Consider the following 21,887-nt stretch of genomic DNA (forward strand, 5'->3'; position numbering starts at 1 on the left):
GAAAGACTCTTCTGATCATATTTGCGTATTTGGATACAACAAACCAAAGAGTTGCATCAGGAAGGACAAGGAAATACTTCAGTAGAAGATTTTTTTTAATTGCACTAGCAGAGTTCTTGATTCTTTCTCTGATAAATCAACGAGAACTTGCAGTGGAAAGGACGAGAGGCATAACAAGAAGAAAGGGATCTAACAAAACCCACAATTAATGAATATGAGAAACGGGCAGTGTGTCTCAGTGGGGCTAGCTGTCCTCCCATCTCCAGCGACAAGGGGAAGATTCACCCCTGGCTGCTTTCCTGGAGCTCAGTTTCCTTCTCAAGGAGGAGAATTTGTCTCCAAGGACCTTCCGCAGCCCCGCAGTGTCACTGGCAAAAGGCAGGTCCCTCCGGACGCTGGGCAGCTCCCCCGTGAACATTTCCCAGCGGGCCAGGGCGTCCACCGCCTTGTCTACTTGCAAGAGATCCTCCTCGGAGACGTCCTTCTCGAGAGCAGCAATGCACATCTCCAGCCACAGCGTGTACTCCTTAATTATGTCCGAGGGCTTGGGAGCACCGCCCAGTCGCTCCTGGCTGGGAGCATCGGCCAGAGAACAGGACGGCTCGTCGAGGTCAAGATCCTGCAACGTGGAAACCGCCTGGCTGCAAGTATCTGGGGTCAGGGGCTCCGAGAGGGACGTCACCGCTTCGGAATCGTTCTCGCCACCCATCCCAGAGTCAGCGCTGTATGGCAAAACATCTTCCGATACGGACAAGTCTGCCGGGTCTTGGCTGGGCCAGGTAGACAAAAGAGTTTGCATCCAGGCATAGAGTTTCTGCACCAGAGAACATAAAACAGGGTGACTGCTTCTGTTGCCATTTCAGATCAGGGCACTGATAATCAGGGAGCACAGAAACAGAGGGCGCTGCCTTGTTCCAAGTGAAACCCATTGGTCTACCTAGCTCGGGGTTGTCTACATGGACTGCCAGCAGCTCCCCAGGCAGAAGTCCCTACCTGGACTTTCTCTGAACCTTCTCTGACACTCCTGATTTGGGCAGGTTGGAGGATGGATGGCGGCTGACAGATTGAGGTTGAATCCTGACAAGACAGAAGTACTGTCTTTGGAGGACAGGGGGCGGGCAGATGTGGGGGACTCCCTGGTCCTGAATGGGGTAACTGTGTCCCTGAAGGACCAGGTCCGCAGCCTGGGAGTCATTTTGGACTCACAGCTGTCCATGGAGGTGCAGGTCAGTTCTGTGTCTGTCTACCAGCTCCATCTGGTACACAGGCTGAGACCCTACCTGCCCACAGACTATCTCGCCAGAATGGTGCATGCTCTGGTTATCTCCCGCTTGGACTACTGCAATGCGCTCTGCTTGGGGCTACCTTTGAAGGTGACTCAGAAACTGCAAATAATCCACAATGCAGCAGCTAGACTGGTGACTGGGAGCGGCCGCCGGGACCATATAACACCAGTCCTGAGAGACCTGCATTGGATCCCAGTACATTTCCGAGCACAATTCAAGGTGTTGGTGCTGGCCTTTAAAGTTCTAAATGGCCTTGGTCCTGTATACCTGAAGGAGCATCTCCACCCCCATCGTTCAGCCTGGACACTGAAGTCCAGCACCGAGGGCCTTCTGGCAGTTCCCTCACTGCGAGAAGTGAGGTTACAGGGAACCAGGCAGAGGGCCTTCTCGGTGGTGGCGTCTGCCCTGTGGAACGCCCTCCCATCAGATGTCAAGGCAATAAGCAACTATCCTATTTTCAAAAGACATCTGAAGGCAGCCCTGTTTAGGGAAGTTTTTAATGTTTAATGCTGTATTGTGCTTTTAATATTCTGTTGGGAGCTGCCCAGAGTGGCTGGGGAAACCCAGCCAGATGGGCAGGGTATAAATAATAAATTAATATTATAGGTCTTATTTGCTATTGAAGCATTTGCTTCAGCTCAGATTAAAGCAGCCTTTGTCAACTAGATCTTTTGGATTACAACCCAATTATTGGCCCCAACAAGCACAAGCTGAGAATGATGAGAACAGCAGTCCAAAGTATATGGAGAGCTGAACTAAAGCATCAAGCATTTCCCTTGAGTGTGGTCACAGATCCTGCAGAGCCTCTGCACAGCATCTGGAACCAGCACCTGCTCCATGGCCAGTCCTCTCTCAGCCTTATCCTGTGCCTTAGGGGTGCATAACCTGGCCAGAATGAGGACCTGTATGAGGAGAGCCACACAGGGACACAGACAGGCTAATCCCTTGCCTTTCCTACACGGCAAATGGCTTGAGACTCTCTTGAGCCGCCTGTAGGTTTCTGCTCTCCAGACAACTTCTCTGCTTCCGTCTCCCTCTGATGGGGATTGTAAGATGAGCAGCCTGGAGCTGGTGACCAGATGAACCCCCACCTTGCAGAAAGGAGGGGAAAGAGCCACCTTGCTCTCTGAATCTCTTACCTTGTAGCGCTCGATGAGTTTGAAACCCACCACGTACTGCAGCTTCCGGAGGCATATTGGGCAGGGCTCCAGTGGCCGCAGCAGAACTTCATCCAAACTTAGAGCCCCCTGCATGATGCACTGGAGCCAACGGCAATTCCCCAAGCCAATCAGGTGGCAGATCTCATGGCATGTGACCTTTCATGGGGGGGGGGGGGACAAAAGCAGATTAAGCTGAACTTTCACTGTTGAGTTTCCTTTCCTGCCTTGAACTGGTTCTCCTTTCCTCCACCATCACCAGGGCCAGATTTAGGTTTGATGAGGCCCTAAGCTATTGGAGGTAATGGGGCCGTTTATATGTCCAGCTGTCCTTTGTCCACAACAAATTGTCACTGTTTTTTGCATTGAATATATGCTATATGGTAATTTATGGACCTAATAGGTATCTAAAGCCATTTGCACATAACAGATAGGAGCCTACACAACACAAAACACGGTTGCTGTATGTAGATTTTATTTTATTTGTTTTTTATCTTATATTTTGGAAATGTACACCCAGTTTTTCTTTTCCTTTACATTTTTTTGGGGTTCCCAAGAGAGTGGGCCATAAGCTATAGCTTGTTTAGCTTGTTTAGTCAACAACAAATTGTCACTGTTTTTTGTGTTGAATATATGCTCATACCCTTAGTCTACACTGCCTGATCATCATTCTACAAGCACTCTTTAATATTAGATAACAGGTACAACAGCTTGACCTACATTCAACTGTGCTGCACTGCAGTCTGCAGCTGCATGCTACATGTTGCCCTGCAACCAGTCCATGCAGAATGTAGGCACCCTATATATAAAGGTAAAGGTAAAGGTACCCCTGCCCGTGCGGGCCAGTCATGTCCGACTCTAGGGTTGTGTGCCCATCTCACTTAAGAGGCCGGGAGCCAGCGCTGTCCGGAGACACTTCCGGGTCACGTGGCCAGTGTGACGAAGCTGCTCTGGCGAGCCAGCACCAGCACAGCACACGGAAACGCCGTTTACCTTCCCACTATAAAGCGGTACCTATTTATCTGCTTGCACTTAGGGGTGCTTTCGAACTGCTAGGTGGGCAGGAGCTGGGACCGAAAGACGGGAGCTCACCCCGCCGCGGGGATTCGAACCGCCGACCATACGATCGGCAAGTCCTAGGCACTGAGGTTTTTACCCACAGCGCCACCAGCGTCCCGGCACCCTATATATAGAGATGAGCAAACCAGTGATATTTGAGGGAGCAGGCTAGCAGGTGGGACCCATTACTAGGAACCTACACAACACAAAACACTGTTGCTGTATGTAGGTTTTATTTTATCTGTTTTTTATCTTATATTTTGGAAATGTACAACCAGTCTTTTTCCTTTAATTTTTTTTGGGAGGCCCCAAGAGAGTGGGGCCCTAAGCTATAGCTTCTTTAGCTTATATGTAAATCCAGAACCGTACCAGATCCTTTTGTGTGTTTTTTTAATTGCTGGGCACTTAACCTGGGGCCTTCTGCATGCAACGCAGGTGCTCCACTGTTGGGGAAATATTGCACGCCTCACCTTGCAACACTGGAGCATCTCCAGCATGTTGAACAGCAACGCCTGATGTCTGGCGTGCTCCATAACTTCGTCATGAACCTCTTGTCTCCATGGCGCTGGGTTTAATGTGGTGCAACCCATCTGGGGGAAGTCGCCCGTGAACCTGGCAAAGCTGCAGACCCCCACCTCTGCGGAGGCAGGAAACAAGAGGGGAGAGAGAGGTCAGCCTCGTTTCCTCAAACGCCCAGGCATCCCACTCAGATAGGAAAACCACCCTTACACATCTGGGTACAGAGATATCTGTTATATAATGAAGTCTGTTGAAATATATAGAGAAGATGGACAGATGTCAGTCTGATCCCAGCATTGTTTTATCTTCTAAAAATTAAGCATTAAGCAAGAGAGAGATGGAGCTGAGGATGACTGTGGCTTGGTTTCATTATGCACACAGCAAACCAGTGTTATGCCTCTATAGAATAGTGAGGGGTTAAGTACCAATTTATAGGAGGTTTTGTTGCTGGAGAGTGTGTGGTAAACGTGTACTTGAGGAGCCTTGCTGCCTCAGAATGCATTAAGCAAATTGTGCAGAACTTTGCATGCATAATAATGCTCAGTAGTATATCTTATTGACTTCTTTTTTTAAAAAAAATAGTTCATTAAATTTATAAAAGACTGACAAGCAGAAAAATAAAACTTCATAATTACTCAATTTTTAATACGCTACTGTACGCAACTTTAATATTCAGATAAATCCATTATAGCAGGAGTTGGGCGTCTCTGGCCTCTGGGCCAATCTTGGTCTGCCAGGGGGTCCAGTTTTGCCCGCAAGGCCATTTCTCCAAAACCAGGCCCAGCTATCAATCAGCTGACATAAGCTGATGGGTGCGGGAACAGGGTTCAATTCTGCACTGGCTGTGCCCACCAGTTCCCCATAGGGAACTTGCACATTCAGCCAAAGTAGTAGCATTTAACTGATGAAAAGAGAATTCAGCCCTGCTAGTGATGTATGGAAGTGAGAGCTGGACCATAAAGAAGGCTGATCGCCAAAGAATAGATGCTTTTGAATTATGGTGCTGGAGGAGACTCTTGAAAATCCCATGGACTGCAGGAAGATCAAATCTTTCCATTCTGAAGGATATCAGTCCTGAGTGCTCACTGGAAGGACAGATCCTGAACTTCCATGTTGCGACGGCGGGCATCCACAATCCAGAGGGCGAGATGGAACCCCTGCTATGGGGAACGTGCTGGTGGAACAACCCCTCCCTGATCTCCGTGGGTCAACCTTGATGTCATTATAACACCAGATGATTGACAAGTGGATGGACTCACCTACCTGCCCACAGAGGGACCGAAAGATCTGGTCTACTGAGCCGCAGAGTTTATACAGCACCACCCAGGCCCCTGGGACTTGACTACACAAGCCAAGAAGATGCTCTGCCACAGGTAGCTTTACCTAGTGTACCCTCACAGGCATTTTGTTAGTATTTATTTTATTATTTCAGATCAATTCCCAGGCAGCTTAAAATATAGAATTCCAGATTACTAAACTGCAATAAAACCCGGTTTTAAAAGCAAAAAACAAGCAGTTGGAAAAGCAGCAGGATTGATAACTATGCTGCAAAAACAAAGCGCTGGTAGAGCTAAATGAATTAAATTACAATTAATCTGGTAGGATCCTTTGTTTGTTTTATTTTTGAAGAAAACTGCCTAATGTCCATCTGGTTGGTTTACCAGGGTTCCTCTATATCAGAAAGTGGGGTGGAGGCTGTCCAACTAATTAACCACCCAATGAACCTCATTGATATCCCTGCCACATTAAACGCTTGGCAACTATTAATGAAACAGGAACAACAAGTTATAGAAAACTGCAGAATAGCGGAAGAACTGGCAGGATTTCAGGAGGAGAGGACCACAATCGATCATTGTTCCACTCTTAAATTAATCCAGTCAAAAATATACAGGGAGGGGCAAACGCATTAAGAACTTAAGAAGAACCTGCTGCACCAGACCAGTGGATCTGCTGGTCCAGCATCCTCCTCTCCCAGCTGCCTGTGAGGAACCAACAAGCAGGATCCGAGCACAAGAGCGGTTTCTAGCAACCAGTATTCAGAAGCACAGAAGCACAGAAGAGAGCCAGTGTGGTGTAGTGGTTAAGAGCGGTGGACTCATAATCTGGTGAACCAGGTTCGCTTCCCTGCTCCTCCACATGCAGCTGCTGGGTGACCTTGGGCCAGTCACACTTCTTTGAAGTCTCTCAGCCCCACTCACCTCACAGAGTGTTTGTTGTGGGGGAGGAAGGGAAAAGGAGATTGTTAGCTGCTTTGAGACTCCTTAAGGGGAGTGAATTGGCCACCTCATGAGAAGAGAAGACTCCCTGGAAAAGACCCTGGTGTTGGGAAAGATTGAGGGCACAAGGAGAAGGGCAGAGGACGAGATGGCGGGACAGTGTTCTCAAAGCTACCAGCATGTGTTTGACCAAACTGCGGGAGGCAGTGGAAGACAGGAATGCCTGGCATGCTCTGGTCCATGGGGTCACGAAGAGTCGGACACGACTAAATGACTAAACAACAACAAAAAGGGGAGTGGAAGGCAGGATATCAAGTCCAAACTCTTCTTCTGCTGCTGCTGCCTCCCAACTGTAGAGGCAGAGCAGAGCCATTGTGCCTAGTAGCCACTTATAGCCATGAATTCCCCCACCTGTGTGCATCTGGCTTCAGCATCACACCCCAAACTCCAAGGAGCTCACAGTCCCAAATAGGAGTGGTCAACCTGTGACTGCAACTCCTGCCATCCCTGGGATAGCAAACGGAGGTGAGAGCCAAGGCAACAGGTGATAGATGTGAGCAGATGCAGCCAGAGGTGTTCATTCTGGGAATGAAGACTGGAGTGTGGATGTTAAGGAAGTGCTTCATGGAAAAGGTGGGCTTGGGTGTGGTAAGTTGAAAGAAGAGCACAGGAACATAGGCAACGAAGTCAGACCATCAGTTGGTCCATCTAAATCAGTACTGTCAACATTGATTGGCAGCTCTGCAGGGTTTTAGAGAGGTGTCTCTCTCAGCCCTGTCAGGAGATGTTGGGGGTTGAACCTGGAACCTTTAGCTTGCAAGTCAGATGCTGTGCCCATTGAACTATGGTCCTTTCCTGTAGAGAGGGAGATGATACTACATTTACGCTGTTAGACTGGTGGGTTCCAGAGACAGAGCCTTTTTACTGGTGGTTCCACATCTTTGGAGCTCCCTCCCCAGAGGGCATACGGTAGGGTTACCAGACGTCCCTGGTTCCTGGGGACAGTCCCCGGATTTGCAAATCTGTCCCCGGACAAATTTTGTCCCCGGAATGTCTCCAGATTTGCAAATTTGTCCCCGGGAAACGTGGCAGTGGCAGCCTCAGCAGCCTGGAGCCAGCCTGGTAGCCCAGTTAGCTCTGGCTGGCTTCAGGAGCTGCTCGCTGATGCCTCCACTGCTGAAGGGCAACCAGGAATGTCCGACGGTACAAATCTCCTTCCCCCTTCCCCCTTTGTTTTGACAGATCTGGAGAGGCCTGGGAGTCACGGGCGGGCGGGCGTTGCCCAGGAGGGGTGCAAGGCACGTGGTTTCTCTGCCAGGCAAGGTGCAAAGCCCTTCTTTTGCACCCTGTGAAATATAAATGCGCAGAGTTTTTTAAAAAACTGGGCAACAGCCGCCCGCCTGTGACTCCCAATCCATCAAACCAAAGGAGGAAGGGGGCAGGAGATTGGGGAAGGCTCAGGAGTCACGGGCGTGTGGCGTGCCGTTGCCCAGTTTTTTAAAAAAACTGTGCATTTATGTTTCACAGGGTGCGAAAGAAGGACCTTGCACGTTTATACAATATGCATGTGTTCTTTTGCCTCACCATCCCCACTACTGACTCCCTGTTGCTACTCAGCTTCAAAAAAAAAAAAAAAGTGTCCCCGGATTCATTGAAAAAAATCTGGTAACCATAGCATACGGCCTCATCACTACTAGTTTTTAAGAGAACTATGAATGTGTTTTCCTCCCCATCCCTAGACAAACCTTGGCCAGGCAAGAACTTGCTGAAGGTGAAGCTCCATGTTTCACAGGGGTAGAGGTCAGCAAGGGTGAGACCCAAGACGCAGAGGGCATCCATGGGCTTGTTGTTCTTCAGAAAGGTCAGGATCCCATCTATGGGGGGAAGGAAGATGCCAAAACAAAAGACACAATCCAGTGAAACATGTCAATCTTGTCAATATTTCAATTCCCTTGGTAGAAAATTTAGAAACCTATTCCCTGCCCTTCAGCAGCAAGTACAGCCTACCCTGTTTCAGGCTTTTGTTTGTCTGTTTATGTACTGTATTTATTTCCTGCCTTTCTCCCAAGATGGGATTCAAGGCAGCTTACAGCATTTAAAAACACTATTGGAAAATACAAAGCAATAAAACTAGCCAATGGAAAAACACAGTTAAAATACATGAGAAACACAGTTGGAACTAGCATTAAAGTAATAATAATAATAATAATAATAATAATAATAATAATAATAATAAATTTATATACTGCCCTTCATCTGAAGATCTCAGGGAGGTTCACAAGATAAAGTAAGGGAGCCAGTCTGACCTCTCTTGGGAAGGTATCCCACAGTATGGGAGCAGCCACAGAAAAGGCCCTGTCTCTCCCATGTCACCACCAACTGTGCCTCTTATATTGATGAGGCCAGGAGAAGATGCTCATTCGAGGATCTTAATACCTGGATGGGTTTGTATAGGGAAATAGGAGCTTTCAGGTAGCTTGGACCAAAACTATTATATTCTGTAATGACTTGTTATTCCAATGAGATTTTTTAGCGTTTATTTTCAAGCCTTAGTTTAAATATATTGCAACCTTTCCTGAGTAGCTGGGGTGGAACAGGATGAACAGAACACATCCACAGGGTATCAGTCTAATCAGGAATCCATTATGAACACACCCAATTTGGGTTAGCACCTTTTTCCATGAAAACAAAGGGATGGAAATATCTTTGTGTGGTGGGGGGGGGGGTCCCAAAAGGAAAATGTGGTTCCAGTCCTCCATTTGGTTGGTTACTGTTGCAGCTGCTAATCATGGAATGATTTTCCATGGAAATGTTATTCTCCCACCCCCTGCCTCACACCTTTCCTCCTCTACTGTGCAGGCAAAAGGCAAACATCGCCTAAATCAGGGTGGGAAAGCTGTGCGGCCTTCCAGAGACTGCTGGGCTCCCAGCAGCTCCACCAGCACAGCCAGTGGCAAGGATGATGGGAACTGGAGTCCAACAACCTCTGGAGGGCCATACTGCTTCTCTATCCCTGGCCTAAGAGGGTTGAGGGGGCCAAGGACATACTCAAGGGAGAAGAGGGCAAGGATGACCTCAAGTTCCTGGTAACTGTCAAAGGCACTTCCCAGCCAAAGGAATGCACATGGGAGGTAGGTACCTCTTAATTGTCGAAGATAACACTTAAAGTCACCTCTACAGCTTTGAATACCCACACACAGCAGTCTAGCATCTACTATGCTCTTCCCAGGTCTGCCCTCTATGGAGCAATTGCAGAAACAGGGGACCACTTCCCCTCCACCAGTTTATGTACTTTCTCCCGTCGGGATTTGGGCACGCAGCCGGAGACTGCGCCTGCGTGGAAACTTCCTCTGCTCCTCCCTTTTCACTCCCCTTCTGGTTCTGAGAGACAGTGGTGCAGGGGAGGGTGAGGAAGCACCTGGCCCTTCATTTGCCTACCCTGCCTCCTCCTCTTCCAACCCATCCTGTGCTCCACCCTCCAGCCGTGAAGGATCCCCTGCCTCTGACTCTTGCCTCTGGGCTGGCAAAATTCTCCACTTACCCCCTTCTCCCGAGTCAGACTTGAGCCCCATTTCCTAGTAACACGCCTCGCCGTCCCCCAACTTGCTCTCCTGTCGGCTTACCTGTATGAAGCTGCACTCTGTCCGAATCCTGGCTGTGACGGTAACAGCAGTGGATGGAAGAGACTGGGACGGAAGGAAGGCACTTGACTCGGAGACCCCAAAAGAAAGACTCGACACAGCCACAGAGGGAGTCCAGCAGCGAGATCCCAGCAGGGCCGTCGCTTAGATCTAAGAGCAGAAGCATCAAGTCAGTTCCTCTGGGGCTCTTTCTGGGGGGGGGGGGACTATGCCCTACAGCAATGCAAGAAAGGAGGAAAATCCCAAGGAAGGAGAAAAATCCCAAGAGCACAAAGCTCCAATGTTATTATTTGTATATTATTTATGTTTTGTAAGAGCCTGGCACTTGCACTTTTTGAGCAGTCATTGCCTTCCTCAGAGAAGAACATCACTAATAAGGGAGAGGGCACTCTGTATCTGAAGATTTACTGCAAGCGAAAACAATTTGCTTGTCTACCAAGGAGGATCCAGCATCTTCAGAATGTGGGAAGAAATGAAGCAAAACACACCCAGGGTCTTCAACTACATCCAAAGCCACATGCGAGACTGGCCCTAGGGGATTTTGGACAAGGTCCATTGTAAAACTAGAGATGGGTACTGGCTCTGGTGAAGTCCCTATGGGGACTTGAAGCAGGACTCCAAAGACAAGCGTGGCCTCTCAATCTGTTTCCTAAGGGATTTCAGGTGAAGATTTGGTCACCACCAAGCTCTGGTCGAAGAAAGGAACTACAGGGAAATCAGTCAGACTATCATGTACTGTTGTGGTCAGAGCCACTACTGTTGCTGCTGTAATAATAATAATAATAATAATAATAATAATAATAAATTATTTGTACCCCACCCATCTGGCTGGGTTTCTCCAGCCACTCTGGGCAGCTTCCAAAGATTAAAAATACATTAAAATGTCACACATTAAAAACTTCCCTGAACAGGGTTGCCTTCAGATGTCTTCTAAATGTCAGGTAGTTGTTTATCTCTTTGACATCTGATGGGAGGGCTGGCACCCTTCTAAAGAACATAGGAAGCTGCCTTATACAGAGTTCAGACCATTGGTCCATCTAACTCAGCATTGGTTACACTGACTGGCAGCAGCTGACCAGGGTTTCAGGCAGGGGTCTCCCCCAGCCCTACCTTGAGATCTTCTGCATGCAAAGCAGGTGCCCTGACGAAAAGGCATGAAAGCCACGAACTACGGCACAGATCCCTCTTTCCCTGTCTCCTTTGCAAAGCTCTCCCATCACAACCTCAATTCCACACATGGCATCCTTGTCTCCTTTGTTAGTTGGTGCCAAAGACCCAGCAGGCGCATTACCTATAGGCTGCAGGTATATGTGCTTGCGGTAGACTCTCTGCTTCCTCCTCAGCAGGGAGTAGTAGAAGGTTTCAAAGTCCTCGGGGGCATCAGGGTGGCTGAGGAGCCAGTCGAAAGCCGTCCGGATGAACAGGCTGCAGAAAAGTGTCCTGTGCGGGTTGTACGCTTCGGAGAGGAAGAGCTTTTCGGCACTGGAGAAGGCCTTGGCGTAGAGCTCCTGCAGCGCAGGGTTCGTGGAGATCAGAGCGTCCTTCAGCGCTCGGGGCCCAAAGCTGAACTCTTGGGCATGTCTGCACTGCAACATCGCTGACGGCAGACCCTGCTTCAGTGGTGCCGCCCTCTGCCAGGAGAAGAGACCATGGTCAGCATCTAACTAGACTCTGCTCACAGGGGAGCTTGCCAGGGGAGCCAGCAAGCCCTGAGGATTGCCTGAAACATCTCAAGGTGTTGTAGGATGGCGGTTCAGAAGAGATCAAAGCTGGGAGCCCACAACCCAGGGGGCACCATTTCACATTTGTTTTGTTGTCTATTAAATAATCAGATCCCAGAAAGATGTGAGTATTTAATCATCGCTCCCGCAATCCTTGGCACAATGGGTCAGTGCATCTGGCTGTTAATCAGAAGGTTGGTGGTTCGAGCCCAACCAGGGACGACTGTCGGCAGGATTCCTGCATTGCAAAGGGTTGGACTTGCCAGCCATTTCCCCCTGCTCTCCCGCCTACTTTTTCTCTGTCTTATTTATTTATTTATTTGGCAGTGATCCACGCAAGTCTGCAATCGTGTAAGTGAAATTGGTGTAATACGCTATCTACCTGCCTGTTTTAAAAAATAGTGCTTATTTCTCCATCCCCTGGGAAAACTCAATCCCAATCTGCCGTTGCAGAATGGTTTGGTTTAGCGTTTCCATCCAAAATGATGCTCCGTGGAACTTCCTTCCTGTAATACAATGCATTGCTTACGGCTGCCATCATGCCAGGAACCCCTAAATTACACCACGTGCAATTTTCAATGATCTCTTCATAAATGATTCCCTTTGTAAGTCAGCTACTAGCGAGTGATTCCCCGACAAGCAACCATGAATTATTCTCTTTGAAAGTTCAGCTCCATCCTTCTCATTCTGAGCTTTGCTCTGCCACCCCCCTCCTCGGATAAGACGTATTCTGGAGCAACGGCAGCAAACACGAGCAGCATAATAAAATAGGGCACAACTGTGTGGCAGAACGAGAGTTTAACCGTGGGACGTCAAAAGGTTTTGCACCCTACTGCTTTAAACCAGAAGTGCCTACAAGGAAGACTGGGGTCTACTGGTGAATCTCCAGCTGATTTCCAAAGCTGTCTGGCTTCCAGTGGTTTAACAGCGGTACAAGTCCCTTTCCAACTCAGGATCAGGTTTCCTGCGAGATCCCCTTATCTCTTATATACTCAGTAGCCCCGTGTGGTCTGTGGGGAAGTTTCTCCTGCAAGTTCCAAAGATCTCAGAAGCCTCCTCCGGAGTAACTCGGAACAGGGCTTTTAGTGTGGCTGTCCCTGTTCTGTGGAATAGCATCCCTGCAGGAGCCCACATTCTGGAAGCAACTGAAGGCATTTTTGTTCTGACTGCTTCCCAGCGGGATAAATGGCTCTTCACCATAAATGTCTGCTTTGTATGGCTTAAGGTTCATTTTAAAAGTTTTTGCTTTTTTTGTCTTTTTAATTATCGCTAGCATACATCAGCTTGAGATGGTTGCTTAGAAAGCAATTAAGAAATACAGTGGTACCTCAGGTTAAGTACTTAATTCGTTCCGGAGGTCTGTACTTAACCTGGAACTGTTCTTAACCTGAAGCACCACTTTAGCTAATGGGGCCTCCAGCTGCCGCCACGCCGCCAGAGCACGATTTCTGTTCTCATCCTGAAGCAAAGTTCTTAACCCAAGGTAATATTTCTGGGTTAGTGGAGTCTGTAACCTGAAGCGTATCTAACCTGAAGCGTATGTACCCTGAGGTACCACTGTAAATGATAATAAAATATCCCGTTTCTTTTATTGTTGTAGTATTGCATTTGTATCCTACCTTTCACCCAAAGAGCTCAAGGGCATTCTCCCCCTCCCCTTTTATCCTCACAGCTAACCTGTGAGGTAGGCTATGCTGAGAGACTCTCACCCAGTGAGCTTCATGGCTGGGGGGGGGGGTTAAAACCCGGGACTCCTAAGCCCCAGTCCAACACTCTGGGCTGCTACACTAGGAGCAGGGGGAGTTGGCAACCTATTCCATATGAAAAGGCAGCAGCAAGTGAATGGCTCAAGGGAGTGAGAAAGAGGCTGTGGATTCTGGGACTGTGGCTTAGCAGCATCTTGCCAGTGGCCCATCTAGTCCAGCATCCTGTTCTCACAGTGGTTTAATGAATAAGAATAAGAATATGTATACCCCACCCATCTGGCTGGGTTTCCCCAGCCACTCTGGGCATCTCCCAACAGAATATTTTAAAAAATCTAACATTAAAAACTTCCCTAAAGAGGGTTGCCTTCAGTTGTCTTCTAAAGGTCAGACAGGGTGGGTGCCACTACCAAGAAGGCCCTCTGCCTGGTTCCCTGTAACACCACTTCTTGCAGGGAGGCAACCACCAGAAGGCCCTCAGAGCTGGACCTCAGAACGATGGAGGTGGAGACGCTCCTTCAGGTCTACTGGGCCAAGGCTGTTGCCCAGATAGGAAACCCGCAAGCAGGATTTGGGCATATGAGCAGCACTCCCCCCTCCTACGGTTTGCATCAAGTGGGATTCAGAATCATGGCTGCCTCCAACTGTGGAAGGCAGAGTATGGCCCTTGTGGCTAGGACCCGCTGAGAGCCCTCTCCTCCGTCATGAATGCGTCTCATCCTCTTTTCAAGCCATCCTTGTTAGTAGCCATCACTGCCTCCTGGGGGAGCAAGTTCCATCATTTGACCCCGTGCTGCGTGAAGAAGGACTTTCTCTTCTCTGTCCCAAGACTTTCCATGGAGGCGCAAGTTACAGCAACAGCCAAGGCGACATTTTTCCACCTTTGCCGCATCAAGCAGTTGGTCCCTTACCTTTCCCGCCCCGACCTGGCCACAGTGATCCATGCGACGGTCACATCCAGGCTTGACTACTGTAATTCGCTCTACGCGGGGCTGCCCTTGAAGCTGTCCCAGAAACTCCAGCGGGTGCAGAATGCTGCAGCGAGGCTCCTCACGGGGTCTCTGCCATGGGAGCATATTCACCCAGTGCTTTTCAAGCTACACTGGCTCCCGGTGGAGTACAGGGTCAGATTTAAGGTGCTGCTTTTGACTTTTAAAGCCCTTCACGGCCTAGGACCCTCGTACCTACGGGACCGCCTCTCCCGGTATGCCCCACGGAGAGCCTCAAGGTCCATAAATAGCAACACCCTAGTGGTCCCAGGCCCTAAGGAAGTTAGATTGGCTTCAGCCAGAGCCAGGGCCTTTTCAACACTGGCCCCGGCCTGGTGGAACGCTCTGCCTCATGAGACCAGGGCCCTGCAGGATCTGATTTCTTTCCGCAGGGCCTGTAAGACAGAGTTGTTCCACCTGGCCTTTGGCTTGGAGCCAATTTGATTCCCTCCCTCCCTCTCTTTCTTTTTTCTTTTCCTTCTCCTCCTGCGATGAGGCTACATTTTAATATTTTAATGTTCCATTATTTTAATGTTGTATTTTATTTTTGTTTTTAAGTTGTAATCATTCATCTTGTTTTTATTATTGCTTGTAAGCCGCTCTGAGCCCGGCCTTGGCTGGGGAGGGCGGGGTATAAATAAAAAATTATTATTATTATTATTATTATTTAATAATAATAATAATTTATTATTTATACCCTGACCACCTGGCTGAGTTTCCCCAGCCACTCTGGGCGGCTCCCAATCGAGTGTTAAAAACAATACAGCATTAAATATTAAAAACTTCCCTAAACAGGGCTGCCTTCAGATGTCTTTTAAAGATAAGATAGCTGCTTATTTCCTTCACATCTGAAGAGCGGGCATTCCACATGGCGGGCACCACCACCAAGAAGGCCCTCTGCCTGGTTCCCTGTAACCTCACTTCTCGCAGTGAGGGAACTGCCAGAAGGCCCTCGGAGCTGGACCTCAGTGTCCTGGCAGAACGATGGGGTGGAGACGCTCCTTCAGGTATCCTGGACCGAGGCCGTTTAGGGCTTTTAAGGTCAGCACCAACACTTTGAATTGTGCTCAGAAACGTACTGGGAGCCAACGCAGATCTCTCAGGACCGGTGTTATGTGGTCCCGGCGGCCGCTCCCAGTCACCAGTCTAGCTGCCGCATTCAGCCGTGTTCTGGCTGAACCCTTTGAAAACGAGGAGCACTAAATGCAGTTTAGCATCACTTGTTGCTAAAGGTGTTGGGCAAAGCCACCCGTTCGGTCCTCATTTTCCATTTGTAAATCAGAGAGTGCAATGAGTGGGACATTATGAACTGAAGTTCATAATGATGCTCTGCTAAAGCAAGCCGTAATTGGCTCACAGGTTCACGTGGCTTTTGCAACTCTGCCAAGGGCTCCCTTCCCCCCCTCCCCCCGCTATGTCGCTCTGTTTCAAAGCTGCATATTCCACTTGGCCATTCATTTTAGTGATCTCTCCGTTCTGTTTGTCCCCCCCAGCCCTGGCAGACATTCAGGAGTCTCCTTCTCCTGCCATTTCCCATGTGCCCAGAACAGAGGACAAGGAAATGCACACAGACCGTGACCATGCAGGGCTTCTCAGAATAAAAACCATGTCATGAAGGCGCCCACGGGCGAACGGCAGCTTTTCCACACTGCTCAGGGGCACCTTGTTCACACTTCTTCGGAGAGACCGGATACTTTGCATAAATGGGCCTTGTTTTTAAGGCAAGACCAGTTTTAAAAAAGCAAAACAGGAGCCACCAGAGGCCCGTGTTCACATGACAGGCAACTAAAAAGAGGCGTAGGAAGATGGGAGCACTGTGACATAGCTGAGCATGGATCTACCCTAAGGTTTTACCAGATTTTTTCAATGAATCCGGCAGACACTTTTCAACTTCAATGGATTTTATATGGGTAAGGTAAAGGTAAAGGGACCCCTGAGCATTAGGTCCAGTCGTGACTGACTCTGGGGTTGCGGCGCTCATCTCGCTTTATTGGCCGAGGGAGCCGGCGTACAGCTTCCGGGTCATGTGGCCAGCATGATTAAGCCACTTCTGGTGAACCAGAGCAGCGCACGGAAATGCCGTTTGCCTTCCCGCTGGAGCAGTACCTATTTATCTACTTGCACTTTGACGTGCTTTTGAACTGCTAGGTTGGCAGGAGCAGGGACAGAGCAACGGGAGCTCACCCTGTCACAGGGATTCGAACCGCCAACCTTCTGATCAGCAAGTCCTAGGCTCTGTGGTTTAACCCACAGCGCCACCCGCATCCCTTAATCCCTTTATATGGGTACTGATTTGTAAATCCGGGGACTGTCCCTGGGAAACGGGGACGTCTGGTAACCTTAATCTACCCACAAGGCTGCAGGTTTGTGACTTGATTGCTCAGCCCTTTGTAACTCACTGTTAGATGTGTGTGGCTCCTAGGAATTGTGCTGTGATGAGGAGCAGTAAGAGTCTACCTACACACAGTTTGCAGAGGCTCCTTCCTGTTTCCTGGGGAAGCAACCCAAACTGTCTCTCCTCCCAAGCCAGCATCACAGGAGAAGAGCTGGAGAAGAGTGCCAGCAAGGCAGCTACGGCCACAGCTTGCCTCTCCAAAAGGCTTTGGGGAAAGATGATGCTAAAATCCAATACCAAGACGAAGGTCTCCCAGGCTTGCCTGTTGAGCATGCTGCTTTACAGAAGTGAGTCGTGGGCAATTACAGCCACCAGGAATGACGCCTCAACACTTTCCATATGCGCTGCATCAGGAAGATTTGGGGTTTCACATGGCAGGGCAGAGTCTCAAACCAAGATGTGTTCTCAAGCCCACATTTCCAGTGTGTTCACACTCCTATCCTGGCTCGGCCATGTCCACAGAATGGAAGATGGCAGGATCCCCAGGGGCATGCTCTACTGCAGGGGTCAGCAAACTTTTTCAGCAGGGGGCCGGTCCACTGTCCCTCAGACCTTGTGGGGGGCTGGACTATATTTTGAAGAAGAAAAAATATGAACAAATTCCTATGTCCCACAAATAACCCAGAGATGCATTTTAAATAAAAGCACACATTCTACTTATGTAAAAACACGCTGATTCCCAGACCGTCCATGGGCCGGATTTAGAAGGCGATTGGGCCGGATCCAGCCCCCGGGCCTTAGTTTGCCAACCCATGCTCTATGGGGAGCTGGCTTCGGGCACCAAGCCCATCGGCAGACCAACTCTGTGTTACAAAAATGTCTGCAAATGTGACATGAAGTCTGGCAACGTTAACACTGCTGCATGGGAATGCTTTGCAGACAGTCACAGTGCAATCAGTCTGGCCGTCCATCCATAGCAGTGACCAGAGAAGGAATGACGGCTGCGAGTGTGCTGAAGCAACAAAAACTACAAATGCTATTCTAGGCTGCATCAACAGAAGCATCATGCCCCGATCAAGGGAAGTCATAGTATTGCTCTATTCTGCCTTGGTCAGACCACAACTGAAGTACTGTGTCCAGTTCTTGGTGTTGCAATTTAAGAAGGATGTTGACAAGCTGGAACGTGTGCAAAGGAGGGCAACCAAGATGATCAAGGGTCCGGAAACCAAGCCTGATGAGGAACGGTTGAAGGAGCTGGGTATGTTTAGCCTAGAAAAGAGGAGGATTTGATGGCTATCCTAAAGGGCTGCCACATGGAAGATGGAGCAAGCTTGTTTTTTCCTGCTCTGGAGGGTAGGACCCAAACCAGTGGATTCAAGTCAGAAGAAAGCAGCTTCAGATTAAACATCTGGAAGAGCTAGAACTGTTCAGCCGTAGAACAGACTCCCTCAGAAGATGGCAGACTTCCTTTCCTTGGAGGTTTCTAAGCAGACCTTGGATGCTTTAGTTGTGATTTCTGCATTGCAGGAGGTTGGACACTAGATTACCTGTGGGGTCGCTTCCACCGCTACAATCCTGATTCTATATCACTTTTTGGGTGGGACAGTATTTTTGTTTAATGATGCCCTAGGGAACGGCTGTAGATTACCGCTAAAGAACCTGCTTTGCATGCAACAGGTCCAAGCATTGCCGTCTAGGGCTGGCAATGCCTCCTCTGAACCCCTGGAGTGCTGCTGCCGGCCAGTGCTGGCAACACTAGCTAGATCGGCAACGCAGCTTCCTATGCTCCTAAACCATGCTGCCTGCTTCAGAAGCGCTCACTCCATCTATTAGAAAGGCGGGGAGGGCGGGATTTACATGAATGTAAAGGTTAACGGAAGGGCCTCCAGGGCGGGCGGCGGTATTATTTTGCAGAACACCAGCCACTCTTGGCGCATCCTGCGAGTTTAGAGATAACCCTGGCGCCGATCGCACCCCCTCCCCTTGGGACCCCTTTCCCTTTTCGGCCCGGCACTGTGGACGCGGGTGCCCGCCCGTCACGCTCTCCCGACCCGCGTGCGCGCCGGACCCCGGAACGCGACTCCCGTGCTCATTCTCACGTTCACTCACACCCCGCTGCAGCACTTCCCGATCCGCAACGCCTCTGCCCCCGAGCCTGTCGCAAGTTGCTCGACGCTTGTCCTTCTTCCCGTCCGATGACAGGCGAAGGGCAACGGGAGCCCCAGGCAACTGAATTCTCCCGGTCGAGCGGCGGCAGCGAAGCCGGGAAACGGATCTCCCGCGTCAACGCGGATATGAGCGAAGCCCCTTCCTAAGACGGCACTCGGCTGAGCCTGAGCAACGACGTGGCTCGCCAGCATTTCTTGCAGTTGTGCGCGACGCACCTGCCCTTTTCTCCCCAGGGAGTGGGGAGTCCCCAAACTCCTCCCGCCACCTCCCCGGATCTGGAGAAGCCACTTTGCAAAGGCGCGTTTCCTCCTCCTGCTGCTCGATTTGCAACGGGGATCCTCCCCGCTCGCTCGCCTCTCTTGCAAATCTGCAGCGCTTGGCGGCGGCGAAGCGGCCGTCACTTACCTCGCTCTCCCTCCAAACGCAGCTGGGATTGCGCGGGGATCTCCCTTCCTGCAGACGGAGAGGGAGGGAGGCCGGCTGGGGCGAGCGGGAGACGGAGCGGGGGCAGCTGGCGAAGCCGTGACGCGCCGGGCGGATGGGGTTTGCGCGCCGCCGGCTGGAGAGGCGGGGTGGGGACTGGGGAGAGAGCAGGCGAGGCAGGAGGAAGGGGGGGGCTCCGATGAGAAAGGGGGGGCAGTGTTGGGGAAAGTGGGGGCGTGATAGGAAAACAAACCGCAGGAAAAACAAACCACCCCGGTTGCAATTTGACTGGCCCTTCCTCAGAACATATTGGCAAGTCTTGCGCGTTCCAGCCTTTGCATCCCTGCCATCCGGAAAATGCTTTTAACAAGCCTTTTCCTCGCAAGAGCGTTCAAGGTTAGGAGCCAAGTCTGTTATTCCTGCTGCCGGGAAGGACGTTAGGAGAGCCCTGGGGCCGGATCAGGCCAGGGGTCCCCCTAGTCCAGCATCCTCACAGTGGCCAAGGAGATGGAGACAAGCCCGTGAGCAAGACCAGAACACCCTCCCCTCCGGGGTTTCCAGCAACTGGTACCCAAATGCACTGAAAACGTACGAGGATCCTGGCTGCTGGATCAGGCCCATGGCTCATCTAGTCCAGCAGGCTGTTCTCACAGCGGCCAACCGGATACCTGTAGGGCAGTGGTTTTGTACTCTGGACGCTCAGATTTAATTCATTATGTATCTATTAAGATACAGGTAAACCACCCTTCCATCAAAGTTATTGGAGTGAACAATAAATGGAACCAAACAGGGTCATGCAGCCATGAAATTCACCCGTTAAAAGACAGTGAGGATGGAGTAAGAGAAAGTGACCAACCAAAAATGCCCAGAGTAGGGTTACCAGACGTCCCTGGTTCCCGGGGACAGTCCCCAGATTTGCAAATCTGTCTCTGGGAAACGTGGCGGCGGCAGCCTCAGCAGCCCAGAGCCAGCCTGGGAGCGCAGTTGGCTCTAGCTGGCTTCAGGAGCTACTTGCTGCCGCCACCACTGCCGAAGGTGAACCGGGGACTTCTGGCGGTACAGATTCCCCCTTTGTTTTGACAGATTGGGGGAGGCTCAGGAGTTGCTGGTGGGCGGTCGTTGCCCAGGAGGGGCGCAAGGCACACGGTTTCTCTGCCAGGCAAGGTGCAAAGCCCTTCTTTTGCCCCCTGCGAAACATAAATGAACAGAGTTTTTTTTAAAACTGGGCAATGGCCGGCCACCTGCGACTCCCAAGCCTGTCCCGATCTGTCAAAACAAAGGGAGAAGGGGGCAGGAGATCAGGGAAGGCTTGGAAGTCATGGGCAACTGGCACGCTGTTGCCCAGTTTTTAAAAAACTGCGCATTTATGTTTTACAGGGTGTGAAAGAAGGGCTTTGCACCTTTATGCAATATGCATGTGTGCTTGGGCCCAGGGTCTTTTGCCTCACCATCCCCACTACTGATTCCCTGTTGCTACTCAGCTTAATAAAAAAAAAAGTGTCCCCGGATTCATTGAAAAAAATCTGGTAACCATAGCCCAGAGTAAACAGGAATATTTTGACTGGGGGCCAAAAGCTAGTCTCACCTTTATGCCAAGGAGTCTCCCACAGCCAGGGTGCCAGAACCAGAAAGTTTGTTCCCTGGTCTTTGGATCTTGGACCCTATACAAATTGCATCTTCCTCTTGTGCTAGAACTTCCATTGTCAGAGGCAGTCTGTCTCTGAAAACCAGATGCTCAAGGAAAGCTACAGTGGGGGACAGGGCAGGATTGCGGTCATCATGATTTGCTTCTGAGCTTCCTAAAGGCACCTACTGTATGTGGGGAGTGCAGTTCTCATCTGGCCTATTGGGTCAAAAAGGTTTTGCTTTAGGTAGAGGTCTGCCTGCAGATTAATTTTGATTTAGCGGCATCAGTGTTGAGAGTCCCACATACTCATAAGCCAGTGGCTCTGAAAGGATGGCACTTGAAGATAGCAAGTATGGCAGAAATATTCAAGAAACATTTAAACATTTCAGTGTAGTATAATGTAGTATAGCTTACTATCAAAATAATATTTTAATTTGCAGAATATGGAAAAATATCAAGCAATGTTAGGTGTTGTTTTCTTTTCCAGTGTTTTTCTTATCAATTAAAAAATGGGGTGTGGTGCAAGCAAATTTTTATTCTGAAAGTGTGGTGCAGAGAAGAAGAAAGTTGAGGACCACTGTCTTAAACTATATTTCTGTACTTTGGGAACTGTGAGGCAGCCAGTGAAAATGAAGCTCTTGTTCCTGCAAGATTAGAAAGAAAATATCCCACTGTCACAGCTAACACAGCGGTTTGACTTCACCCCTGGAGGCGCTTCAGACAGATGGATGCTTTTAAAATTGTTGGTTTTAGCTTATATTTTTGTATTAATTAATTTGTAACTAACTGCTATTGGAAACAGAATATTGGACTTAGATGGACCTTTGGTCTGGTCCAGCAGGACTCTAGTGTTAGGTTTGGGTGTTAGCTGTTGTGGGGGCTTGGAATCTGTCCCTTAGGGAGTGCTGAGCTGCTTCCTCCCTTCCGGCCTTTGAAAGTAGGCAGTTAAGTGGCTATGTCTCTTTGCTTTGAATCATCTCCTCCTGCCCAGTTAATAATCTCTGCCTGAATGAAAGCCTGTGGAGATCCAAGTCTTCCTCTT

General features: G+C 49.7%; 2 protein-coding genes across 5 annotated transcripts in view; one reads left to right on the forward strand and one right to left on the reverse strand.

Annotated features, from left to right (window-relative positions):
* CARD11 (caspase recruitment domain family member 11) overlaps nt 1-21,887 on the forward strand; it is a 308,118-nt gene that overhangs the window by 172,999 nt on the left and 113,232 nt on the right. The gene's annotated exons all lie outside the window — the stretch shown is intronic.
* On the reverse strand, nt 78-19,335 carry AMZ1 (archaelysin family metallopeptidase 1). Of its 4 annotated transcripts, none has more exons than XM_080981196.1 (7): nt 19,201-19,335; nt 11,170-11,509; nt 9,861-10,028; nt 7,983-8,111; nt 3,973-4,139; nt 2,426-2,602; nt 78-814 (listed from the first exon to the last, which is right to left on the reverse strand). In XM_080981196.1, exons 2-7 carry the CDS (start codon nt 11,471-11,473, stop codon nt 245-247), a joined length of 1,515 nt encoding a protein of 504 aa, XP_080837322.1. In that variant the 5' UTR covers nt 11,474-11,509; nt 19,201-19,335; the 3' UTR covers nt 78-244. The 4 variants fall into 4 exon arrangements, with proteins under 4 accessions (XP_080837322.1, XP_080837320.1, XP_080837321.1 ...); XM_080981194.1 differs by lacking the exon at nt 19,201-19,335 and adding an exon at nt 19,011-19,153; XM_080981195.1 differs by lacking the exon at nt 19,201-19,335 and adding an exon at nt 18,736-18,894.

The sequence above is a fragment of the Podarcis pityusensis genome (genome assembly GCF_964106645.2).
Source record: "Podarcis pityusensis genome assembly, chromosome: 14".
In the NCBI taxonomy this organism is placed as follows: Eukaryota; Metazoa; Chordata; class Lepidosauria; order Squamata; family Lacertidae; genus Podarcis; species Podarcis pityusensis.

Coding starts and splice junctions, on each gene's coding strand:
- AMZ1 (XM_080981196.1), bottom strand. CDS start 11,473: ATGTTGCAGTGCAGACATGCCCAAGAGTTCAGCTTTGGGCCCCGAGCG. Junction 10,029..11,169: donor CATATACCTGCAGCCTATAG/GTAATGCGCCTG, acceptor TTCTGCTCTTAG/ATCTAAGCGACGGCCCTGCT. Junction 4,140..7,982: donor CAAGTTCTTGCCTGGCCAAG/GTTTGTCTAGGG, acceptor CTGCCTCCGCAG/AGGTGGGGGTCTGCAGCTTT.